At 45.5% G+C, this 12586-nt stretch overlaps 1 protein-coding gene across 3 annotated transcripts in view; it reads right to left on the reverse strand.

Annotated features, from left to right (window-relative positions):
* The window catches only part of FGFRL1 (fibroblast growth factor receptor like 1), a 239699-nt gene that overhangs the window by 16212 nt on the left and 210901 nt on the right, over window positions 1-12586 (reverse strand). For all 3 annotated transcript variants that reach the window (XM_032798796.2, XM_032798795.2, XM_075066654.1), the window contains exon 4: window positions 5126-5206. In XM_032798796.2, the coding sequence (XP_032654687.1) occupies window positions 5126-5206 (81 nt within the window). The remainder of the gene's footprint in view (window positions 1-5125; window positions 5207-12586) is intronic.

Below are 12586 nucleotides of genomic sequence, written 5' to 3' on the forward strand. Positions count from 1 at the left end.
AGCTAAGGGTTAATGTTTCTTTTACCTGTAAAGGGTAAACAAAGGGAACCAAACACCTGACCAGAGGACCAATCAGGAAACTGGATTTTTCAAAGTCAGGGAGGGAATTTTTGGGCTCTGAGTCTTTTGTTTGTCTCTCAGCTATGAGAAGCTTCTTTCATCTTCTAATCTTCTGTTTCCAACTTGTAAGTACAGGTAGAAAAACAATATAGGCTTTTATGTTGTTTTGGGTGTATTTACATGTGTGTAACTTGCTGGAATGTTTCAAATTGGATATCTTTTTGAATCAGACTGTTTATTCATATTTTTCTTATAAGCAATAGCCCTGTATTGTCATCTTGTTACAGAGAATATGTTTATGTCTTTTTTCTTTCTTTTTTATATAAAGCTTTCTTTTTAAAACCTGTTTGAGTTTTTCTCTGGTTAAGGAGAAAGGAAAGACAGGGGGGAGGGGAAACACTACGCTCTGTGTTTAACTCTCCTAGTGTCCCAGGGCGGGAAGAAGCTAAGGGGGAGGAGAGATAGAATCTCTTCTGTTTCCTTGTATTTGGGGTTTGTCTCTTTGTGGAATAGAGGAGATATGCTTCTTGGTATTGTGATGTAAAGAGATTGCATCAATACTCCCAGGTTAGCCCAGAGAGGAAAGTCTGGGTGGGAGAGAGAGAGGGAAGGGAAGTGGGTTATTTCCCTTTGTTGTAGGCTCAGGGTTTCTGAGTCTTGGGGTCCCTCCAGGGAAGGTTTTGGGGAGACCAGAGGGGGCCAAAACCCTGGAAATTTTGGATGGTGGCAGCGAGATCAGATCTAAGCTGGTAAATTGAGCTTAGAGGGGTTCATGCTAGGCACCCAGATTTTTGGACGCTAAGGTCCAGATTTGGGAAGAGGTTTATGATAGAGGTGTCCGTGGGGGCAGCCTCAATCAGTCCCTGTACTCATGAGAGCATAAGCACTGCAACTGTTCTTGGTATATGAAGGGAGAAACTCCCCCTGAACTCCCCACCTCCACGTACAATCTGGCTCATTATGAACGAGCTGCTCATTCTAGTGCTTTTTGTGTCTTCACAGCAGTGGCAAAAATGACAGTCCGAGCTCTGCTGGAGGCTGGTTTATGGCTGCTGTGCCACTCCTGCACCGTCCCCTCACCACTTGGGAGTGGGATAGGCTGGCGTGCAGCTCCCCGGGCGTGAGGATGTTGGCACGCAGGCCTCACACACTTGAGGAAAAGAAGCCAGGTTCCTCACAGATCTGTGTGAGTGTCACAGATGCTGGCCTCACTCTCTGGGAAGAAGGCTGCCCAGAGCACTTCTTCTCTTCATGGCCCTTTCTTGTGTGAGCAGCCACCCTTCCCTCACAGCCCCCCGGCTGTCATTTTGGATCTCCGCCATGTCATGTTATTTCAAACCCTGGTGCAGAAATGCTTCACTCTCCATGCAGGGGCTTTCATGTGTAACCTAATGAACCAGAGCAACTCCAGCACTGAATGTACTACCAGCGACAGCTGGGGCAGTTAGTGTCACATGCTAGCCCATTCCATAGGTTTCCGTGTATAAATTGCTGGGTATTCCCTTGATCATCTCCTGAAACCAGAGGCCTCCTATCTAGTAAAAACAATCACACTCTCAGAGAGATAATTAACCCGCTCAGCACCACACACTGGGAGTGCGAGAAACCATGAGCCACTGTCCTGGAGACAAATGCCAATAGGACCACAGGGTGCTTGCATTATGGAGGTGGAGTATCTGTCTATGAGACACAGGAGTGGTTAACATCCAGCAGTGAAATAGGTCTAAATGGTTATCTTTTAACAAAGCAATAATTTACTCCATGCACATGAACTGAAGCCCACGTAAGGGTAGATTTTTGCTGGATGGGATTTCCACTAGCATTAGCACTTCACAGTGCAGGTCCAGAATAGGAAATTCACTAATATTTTTTGTACTTGCCGATGAGTCACATCACTGACTTTAATCTTGGAACTTCATGTGTAACAGCCCATACCTGCCCTCTGCTTGCATCAAAATATGTCCACAGGGTTTGTTTCCCCACCTAGTCCCTGCACGGGGACAATATTGTAAAACAGGGTCGGCATTTTCCTCATTACAGTCAGGTCAACAACAGCTCAGTTTGCTTTCACTCCTATCTCATCCCTTGAAAACTTTTGTTTGGAGTTCTGTGTTCAGCCCTCTGACAATCCCCTTTGAAACATGGCAATCTACAGGTAAAATAATACTTTTTCAGGCCACCCCTCTTTTTTTCTTTTAGAAGGTTAAGTGATTACTGTGGCCTCAAAAGCTGCTCCATCCTGTGTGTGATACACTGAAACCAGATCCCATTTATACAGTCCTGAATGGTTTTCTTGACAAAAGCTTGAATTGGGCAAGTTCAGAGAGGCCTGTTGACAAAAGGAGAGAAAGAGACGCACACACAGAAAAGAAAGAGTGAGACAGAGTAAGCGTGAGGGAGTGAAAGGCCAGGAGAGTGCATTTACTAAATGGCCATTCCAAAATCTGTATCATCTACTGAAGATTTGTTTGCTGAACTGCTAGAGGACTCTTTTGCAGTGTGAGGGAGACCCTGACACATGCCTGTCTGGAATGCACCAGGTTGCAGCCCCTTTTCCGGCTCCTCCAGAACCTCTTCTTGAGGTTCTGGCTGCACTTTTCCCCAAGCTTTTCAAATTCACACACCTGGTTTGTGGCCCCACAAAGTTGCAAGACCATCTCATCAACCTCCTCCTGGCACTGGCCAAAGTGGCCATCCACAACACCAGGAGGAGGAGGATGCAAGAGGAGGTGCTCTGCAACTGTGAGGCCTATTTCTGTTCCTCCCTTGTCTCATGTATCTGGGCAGAATTCCTCTGGGTGGCGTCCGCTGGCTCCCTAGACAACTTTGAAGAGCAGCGGGTGCCATCCAGGGTTCTCTGCTTGGTGTCCCCTTCTGGATCCCTAGTTTTAAACCTATGATCCCTACTCCCAACCCTGTTATTTCTTAGTTGTCCCCCATCATTATCAGTTGAGTCCTGGGTTCAGTAGCTCCTCCCCAAGGGTTGGGGGAGGGGCCTTTAGAGCCAGAGGACCCCTTTACAGAGTGCCTCTATGTTATTTAGACTTTGCATGACTGTTCTCCCACACGCCTTTCAGAGTTTGCTTTGTAAACTCCAAGAGCCACACTTTGCTACAGTATAAATTATGCCACATGCAAGCGTGAAGGAAACAGAAACTGACTGAGTCAAAGGGACAGCGTGTGCAGGTCTCCTGCTCTAAAACTGTTTATTACGAAGATTTATTCGGTGTAATTAAAATTAAATAATTAAGGCAAAATGTCAAGCAAAAACTTGGTAGGAAGCAGTTTAACAGATTCCTTTCCTTGAGGAATATCTCACAGATGGATGGATAAATCTCAGAGGTGCCTGCAGCATCCCCTTAACAGATGAGAGCTAATGCAGTAGTTGCAGAAATGTCCAATTTATCATGACTGTCCACAATTACCTCTAGAGGGCACTTCTGCCACAGAGCTCAACTTCTGGCTCATGCCCCTTATGGCATTGAGGTCTGAAGACAGGTCTGCATTTGCTTTTTTTCATGTGATATGTGCAAAATCTGTCCTGTGAGATTTCTAGAAGTGTGGAATAGCTGAATCTTCCCTTCTTTCTTTATAAAAATCTGCCATCTTCTCTCAAAATTACATCCCTCTTCATCAGCTTCCCAGGACAGAACAAGCTCCTGGACCCTGTCTGCCGTCCTGTGCAAAAGAGATGCTAGCACTGTCCACACAATAATGTAATTAACTGCCCAGTGTTTATGTGCATCACTGCCCTCTCCTGGTAAGAATCAGAACTACAACACAATGGTATCTTACACACTCTACTACCAACAGCTGGAGGGGATTATCCTTAGCTCAGGGGTAGGAGACTGTCTTTTTGATGCAGAATGAGCTCCCTCCTCACTGTTGCCGTGAGGTTACCAGCTGGCCATGTTTCACAACATGGTGGCTTCCCTGAGGTTGGTAGTCATGTATTTGTTACATTATTATATTTGGAATTTCCTATTTTGATGATAGCTCAGATCTGCCCTGTTTGGGCAAGGGTAAATTCTCGAATAGGGCTCTTTAGACTGGATGAAATCTCTCAGAAATAGGTTTAGGAACACGGTGACAAATCACCAACCAAACTAAAAAAATATTAAAAAGGAATGAGCTGTAGCTGGGCCATAAAAGCAGAAATGAGATATGGCGCCTGACACCTCTGGGTCATTAGTTCAAATTCCTGCCCATGCCAAAAGTTGTTCTGTTTCTCCACAAAAAGCATGTGGAGAATGGCTTGAACCAAACCCTTGGTCAGGACACTCACAAACCCTGGAGCAGTTCAGAATCTTGTTTCGGAGCTGGTCTTAGCAGCTTCTGCTAAGCCTATGACAAGATGAACAAAACCTTTAGGTGAACCCTCCTTCCCCACAAACCAGCATAGCTATGCTGGAAAAATCACTGTGTAGACACAGCTTACACAGGCAAAAAAAGTCCTCTTGCCAGTACACCTTCCATCAATCAGGGAGATGGTTCAACTGTATACTGGCTAAACGATTTCTTTTTCCAATAAACTGCATTTCCACTTGAGGGCTTTGTACTCTAGCCCAACTTGGTGATTTTCAGAAGAGCTCAGCATTGGCCTAACTTTGCTCCTGTTGAAGCCAGAGCTCCCATTTGACTTTAATGGGAGCAGAGGTAAGCTCAGTGCTTTTGGAAATCCCATTATAAATTTCAATATGGTTTTTAATGGAGAATTTATGCCCAGTCATAATAAAGCTTGGAAAGGAAATGAAAGCCACTGTCCCTAGAAACAACTACAAGAAAGGACGATATTAGGATATAGCAGACACTCAAGGTGGATCACCAGCTACATTTCCTGGGGCAGGAGGACACTTAATAAAGGAAGGGATCAGTTCAGATTGATGCATTCAACTGAGATTCTACTTGACCATCCACAGATACAAATCGATCTGATCACTGAATTCCTCTCAGGCTGCCTTTTCCATTCCTTCAGTGCAATGCGACATCTAGGTGGACTGCGATGGATATGAACACAGATGTGTGGGAAGACAATAAAACCCCACCAAAACTATCTGTCCCTTACCCCACTGCTTCCCAGAATGATCTTCATATTCGCCATTGGAGCCTTCAGACACTGGGCTGTCCTTTCCTGAGCTGGCATCATCTGCAAAGGAAGAGAAAGAGAAGATCTCAGAAACGTCGTCTTCTACATAGCTGCCTTTCATAGGAGGTTGCATTGCCTTTGGGAGGCACTGTGCTGCCGCAAGGCACTTGAAGTGCATTTTGCATTCACTTCCTGGTGCTTGCAGCCTGGCCAGTTTAATGAACAATTTTGTGTGCTGCTTTATGAGTTTTTCAGTAGACTACTAACATGATGGGAGATTAATCAATGTTTCCATTAATAGCTGACAAAAGCCCTTTTGTTTATATTTACTGGTCACCGTTCCCTAGGAGGAGCAGATCCATTCTACCCTCCTTGCAAATAATCATATACATCAAAATTACAGCTAATTAAACCCAGTAGGTGGGAGAGACTTCTGTGATCAGTCATGCGGCGTGCAAGGAGTGGAATTCTGGCAACAGTTTTACCTTGCAGTTTCCATAAAAGATCAGGAAAGCAAGCAGGCTTATTGGGATCAAACGAACCTGGGAGAGTGCTGAATGTAAAGCTTTGGTCAGGAAGGCAACAATGTTGAGTTGACAGGCTATTTTTTTTTTTTTTAAAACAAACTGAGAGCACTGAAATGAACTGGACTAAATTTATGGTCCATCTAGTCCTGTTCCCCTATCATCATAATCTCTATTACAATAGCACCTAGAGTCCCCAGCTGAGATCTGCGTCTCCATTGTGTTAGGTGCTGCACGAATAAACAGTAGGAGAGTCCCTTCCTAGTCTAAATGGACAAGACAAAGGGTAGGAGGAAGTAAATATTTTTATCCCTTTTTTACAAATGGGGAAACAGAGGTTCAGAGAATTACCCAAGGTCACATCACATGTCACAGAACCAGGATTAAAATCCTTTTTTCTGGACAAAGCGATGACATCTCATTAATTATACCACAGCTTATCCCAGAGAAGTCACTTGGGCCAGAATTTTCAAACATGGGATGGACCAAGATCCCTATTTTGGCACCTACTTAAGTGGTCTTATTTTCAGAGGTGCTGGAAATTAAGTCAGTGGGACTTCTAACAGGGAGCTTGGAGGGCTGGGTAGCCTACTGGTTGGAATGCTTGACTGCCGGCCCCTTGCTTCGCTGGTCAAGGTGCCTCAGTCTTCAAGGCAGTTGGGTAGAGGGACCCAAGCCCTCCCTCTTCTTTGGGTTCCAGCCCAGGGCCCTGTGTGAGTCAACTCCTGAATACACCTCCCAGCCGGGAGTCTAAATCCACTGCCCCTGGGTTACTCTTTACCGCTATCCCTTCAGTGTGGAGTATGGCCCCTACAGTCCAAGTCACTGAGGTGGCTTGTCTCTAGTAGCACTCTCTTGTGGACCTTGGGTAGAGCCCTGTCACAGTCTCAGGCTCCTCTGGGTGGGGCAGCCCTAAATTTGGCAGGTCCAGAACCACACAAGGTATCCGTGCTTCAGTCACCCAGTTATTTCTTAGGGCGGCTGCTCTGAAGTCTCTTCCACAGTCTCCTCAGTCCTGGCTGGCAGGCTAGGTAGGTAGGCAGCGAGCTCTTGCCTCTTCGCCAGTCAGCCCCAAACTGAGCCAGGTTCTCTCCTTTTCTTCCCCCTCCAGGCCTGGCATTGGCTGCAGGTATAACGGGGCAGGGCTAGCTGGGCACAAAGGCTCTCTTTAACCCCTTCCATGCTGGTGGGCAGTTTCTCCTCTTCATCTCAGGATTGTTCCCATAATTAAAGGCTCCCCAATCAGAGAGTTGCCCTCAGTCACTGTGCACCAACCTCAGCAATACGAGTGTAAATTCCACATGCAGCTCAAGAGAAATCTGTGACCCTAAGATAAGAGTATGGGCAGACTAAAGTTTCGATTGTACAAATCTTGAACCCCACATGAAAATATCTGGAGGCTAGAAGTGAGGAAAGCCTCGTTCTAATCTCAACTGCAGAGTACGGGGGAAATAACTCCGCACATACACAAGCATGTCCAGAAATTCTTAGAAATAATGGATCTAGTCTGTGCAGCTGTTTAGCAAGGTGGATAATGCTTAAACAGTCCAGGGAGCTCTGGCAGAGATTTTAAGGAAGAACAACATATGTTTAACCCTCACTCTCCTCGCTTGGCACGCCCCCAATTACTGCCACATTGGAAAATTGTGTGTGTTTTTAGCACCAGGAGTTTTATGCCTGCACGTGTGTTGCTCTCATTTGCTACTGTGTCTTAAAGAGCATCCAAGGAACATGCCTGAGATGCCACACAGGGCATCCCCCCAACCCTCGCCACAAACATATTTTTCTGTTCCAACTCTGGTTCTCCCAGCGAAGTTTCCCCAGAAGTACATGCAGCTGTCACTTAGGAGGGAAAAGAAAACTTGCAAAGCAGCAGTGCAGCGGATTGTAACTCCAGCAGCTCACTGAAGCTGCCCCCCTCCTGTCACCGAGAACACAGAATGCTTTCACAAGGGCCGTGGCCAGCTCACACCCAATCCTTCTGGAAGCAGCATGAAATGGGATTACCTAAGGCCTTTAAAGGCAACATTGACTAACCCCTCTGCCCCTCAGTGAAAACATACAAACACGGAGTCCTCCTCAGCTTGAATATAATCAGCAGGCCCAAATGAATGGTAGGAAACAACCAATGCACTGCGTCTTGCAAATGTAACTTTGCAACCTTTGAAAATTTAATGCAGTGAGTGTAAAAGAAGAGAAGAAGAAAACATCAGACATCAAGAAGACAAACTTTCTTTTCTGAATAATAATCAAATAAATTAAGCAGCAGCATTTATTTTTTTCTGTAAATATCAATATACTTGGAAATGGAATCTTGCATTTTTTTTTTTTTTTTTAACCAAATAACCAGGAAATCCCTTTGCACAATCAAAAACCACTTCGAGAGTAAAAGGATGCAAGGGGGAGAAAAGCCATGATCAAATATGAAAGAATTGCTGCCCATTGTTCATCTGCTGAACATCTTAAAAGTAGATAAGACGTTTAAGTGGCAATGTTCTGCCAGTTATATCTTAATCCTACTCAGCTTGATGTACAAAGAGCGGCATACCCACTCTTGTCTCCTGCCTCATGTTACAGTATGTCAGCTCATGTGCAACCCCTGCTCTGCTTAAACACACTAACTGACTGGCATTCTCAACACCACTTGACATGCTGCCAAGCCTTTGATGTCAGCCAAATTGCTCCGAATCCGTTTGATCCTTTGAAGACGACTCTCTGCTTGTTATCCAGCCAAATCCCAAACCTGTGGAGTTACCTACAAGACCCAGGAAAAAAAAATTGGGGGCAAAGGGAGGGGGAGGAGAGAACAGAGTAAAAATGAGTTATGGTAAAGGTATTCAGCCCATAGTATAAATATCTCTTTGGGTAGAAAAGAAAAACACCCTTGGTAAATAATTACTGTATTTCACTGGGGTTTTTCAGATTCATTAAGTCTTGCACGGTCTGTGTTTGTTGGGATCATTGCACATCTAAAACCAAAACTCATAGCATATTCTAAAGAAAATAAATAAAACATTTTAGACTTGGAACCTCAGATACAGTGAAGGGCTTTTTGGTTGGATAGTCGTTTTTTTTGTTTTTTTTTTGACTCAACAGCTTCACACTAAGTGGAGGGTCATTACAATGGGATCTGCACTCTTCAATGGAACAACCTGGGGCTCCCGTGCCACTTCTCTATAAACTGAGCTAGATCTGAACTCACTAGAGTAGGTTCCTCTGTTTATGGACAGATAAGATTGTTTTCTGGAAAATCTCACTGTTCAGCCTACCCAATTCTAGAGAGAGAGACGAGCCATAAACCTGGATCCAGCTCAGAATTTCCTCAAAGCTCAGAGGTGTTTGCTTCAGCTCAAGCCTCAAGTTTGAATCTGGAGTTGAATGTTCCCAAAAGAAAGGTGTAGTCAGATCTGTGGGATTCATTTCTTCATTGTCTCTACTTGGTTCCTCTGGACCTGGGTATTTTAATGACACCTGCTTGTGTTCTGCCATCACTTTTATGAATGGTGTTGGTTTCTATATGGCATTGAGTTATTATCAAGGGGCATTATGTTCAATCCAACAATCATTTTCTCTGTTCTGTAGCACCAACGTTTCTTGTGCAGCCAAGCAAGTACATCATTCAAGACATCTGACGAATGATGCTTATTGCATGGATAGTGGACCTGAAGGAGTTGCTTGTGTGCCACTATGACCTGAATATCAGTGATGAACGAGGCAACAAAAGCAACCTAAAGATGATTTTTGGTTATATTCAAAGCTGTCAGAACGACACAATAAATCAGATAGTTACTACCAATGAGGTGGAATGCTCTGCTGACCTCCTCTTTAAAAAACACATATCATTACAGCTGGAGCAGACAGCCTAGTGGTCTATGTGCCTTATGTCTGTAACAGTAAAATTCTCTACAATTCCAGAGTCAAATCCCAGCCACGCCAGTGCTGTCTTTCAGGTAGAGACATTCCTTACCATGCACTTTTCCTGCATGCATGTTTTTGTCCAAGACCTTAAAAACTGAGATCTTGTCATCGTCCCCCTCCCCTGGCCACCCCCAGCAAGAATGTTAAAGCTCCACAATATCTGTAAGACTAATAGCAGGACTTGCACATTCTGCGATTCTGTGGCTGTGGAACTTGCATTGCAATTCACCCCTAGCGACAGCACTGTGCTACAGAATCAAAGCGCTCAAATAAATAAATGAGAGAGAGAGAGAGAGAGAGAGAGAGAGAGAGAGAGAGAGAGATCAGATCCTCGGCCGGTGTACATTTTAGGCCTTGTTTTTCTAACCTTTATAGTTGTGAAGATAACATTGAAAATGTGAACTGAGTGTAAAGCAATGCAGCGCTATCTTCACAAGCCTGCAGAGAGCCCAAAATAAGAGCTCTAAGAAGCGTAACTGCCACGGTCAACTCGGTCAGGATCCTTGGATTTTGTAATTCTATGGCCAGAGGATCTGTCATTTTTACAAGGTGCAGGAAAATTCATCATTTTTGCCACGAAATTTGCCACTTCACTACAGCTGGGCTCCTGGCGTTTTTATTTTCTGCCTCTCTGCTCTGCTGGGTCCTGCCTTCTGCTGCCTCTTACTCTTCAATTTCCCTTCAGGGTGAGTTAACTGGATTGCCGTGTACGCTCCCTGTGCTATTCCCGAGGCCAGGCAGCAAGGGGTCAGGCAGCCAAAAATGGAGTTCAGCCTCCAGCCAGGGAACGCAAAGAACACTGTAGGAGGCAATGCCCAGCTGAAGTTGGCTACAAGTTCCTCCTTCCTTTGGCACATATTGGGGGAAGGAGGTTCTGAATTGGAATGCCTGAACATCATCACGGTAGCCAAAGGCCTAGGAGATGGGCCAGCGGGAGGGCAAAGTGAAAATCCCATAATTAAAAACAATCAATGAATGTTATATACTTTCAACAATGAGCGACTGTTGCTTGGGTTTATATGGAAGAGAATGGGAATGAAGAGAATTCAGGGGGAACAGAACTGATGAATGTTGCCACATCATTTAACAGTCCTTGATGCAGAATTTGGCCCTGTGTGTTGTGGACTATACAGGGCCCTGATTGAGGGTTTGTCTTGATGCAGTGGCTGAAATTTCCCTTCCACTCAGCATTATGCATCATGTTCTGCGCATATTGTCAGCCTGCTTGCAGCCCTCCCCACTCCAGAGATGGCTACATTTCTGCAGTAAAGGGATTTCTGTACAATAGTTTACGTAGCACTTTGGGACCATATGGGACAAAGAGTGCCATATACAAGAAGGATATTTTATTGCTGTTATTATTACCGTTTATTATTATAGCAGAACTGCTCCAGATCTGCCTTCTTCTTAATGTTAAAACAAATCAAAAGTTCTGACTGACAGTTGGGCTTTGAGAGAAACTGATGGGAAATATTCACAGGCTGTTACCAAGCCAGGATCTGATTTTATTTACGCATGACTTTCTGAGAATGTGTCATATTAGCTAAAAGGGAATGGATTGTTTTCAGGCCAACTGTAGGTTCCGATCAGTCCTTCAAAGGGTCAAAACAACGCCCCAATTTATGGAGCAAATATCTAACCGTGTTTGTCTACAATCCACAAAGTTGCTTTAATTTGTTATAATGCAAGACCAGTCCCTGCTTTGACTTGATGGGGCCAGCTTTGGAGCTTTTGATGTTAGAGGCCTTGAAAGCCCCATTTCACAGATGATCCAGCTTTGCATAAATAAACAAAGTGACCTTTGAACTCGGGCCTGAGACCTGAGCACACTTCAAAGCGATGGAGTGGGGGTGATGGGGAATGAAGTGATCAGCATGCATCATTAAGGCAGCTCCCACTCAAGCTACAACAGTACAAGGGGGTGTAAATAAAGAGGCAGAGGCAGGCGGGGAGGGAGTGAAATGAGGGGGAAACTGAAAGTGATGTAATCCAGTCAGGCTTGAACAATTATAATGAGGCCTTCCCTCGTGGAAGAATGAAAGAGATCTCCCCACAAGTCCACTTTACAGATCCACTCCCTCATTCACCCAAATCCAAAGTGAACAGTAAACCACATCGGCATCCTGTTGCCTCCTGAAGCTGGAGAGGTCCAGTGAGAGAGCTACACAAACAGAAATATATTTGCTTGTTTAGGGGAGGCGGTGTGGCTGTGGCAGACAGGACTGACCCGGCCTCCTGAATTAAGCCTTGTGAGTCACCTGATTGGAAATGACATGAACAAGCACTTGAAGAAGAAAAAATGGTTACTCACTGTTGTTTGAGATGTGTTGTTCATGTCCATTCCAATACCCATCCTTCCACCCCTCTGTTGGAGTAGCCGGCAAGAAGGAACTGAGGGGGTGGCGAGTCGGTAGGGGCCTATATTGAGCGCCATGATGGTGCTACTTCAGAGGGAACAAGGACCAACCCAACGGATCGCGGCACCTGGGGATCCTGGGCTGAAGCCAACATGGACAGTGCCATGACCCTTGGTCCCAGAGCTGTATGTCGGTGCCGAGGCCACCAATGCCGAAGTTGTTGAAGCTGGAACCGATGGTGTTGGGGCTGTCGGAGCCAAGGATGTAGGCGGTGATACCGCTGGGGCTGGTGTAGCTGACGCTGGCACTGAAGGGGTTGGGGTGGAGTCAGGGAGCGATGGAGCTACCCCGATCCTGCCAATGACGACAGTGCCAGAGGTGGTACGGATGTGGCCAAGGTCACCGCCGCCTCCCTGGAATGAGGCCCTTCGCTCCACCTTTGGCCTTGGTGAAAAGCTCAGAGAGTCTAAAAGTGCCACTGTGCTGGGGGCTGCCATTGTGTGGGCCACGGTGCCAGGTAAGGGTGCCAGTCTCATGATGACCTGGACCATCTACTTCTGCTCCTACAAGATTGATAGGTGTCCAACTCCAACTATGGGGTCTCTGAAAAGGAGGACCACAGAGGAGCGGTACTGCGAAGT

Source organism: Chelonoidis abingdonii, chromosome 5, assembly GCF_003597395.2.
Source record: "Chelonoidis abingdonii isolate Lonesome George chromosome 5, CheloAbing_2.0, whole genome shotgun sequence".
Lineage (NCBI taxonomy): Eukaryota > Metazoa > Chordata > Testudines > Testudinidae > Chelonoidis > Chelonoidis abingdonii.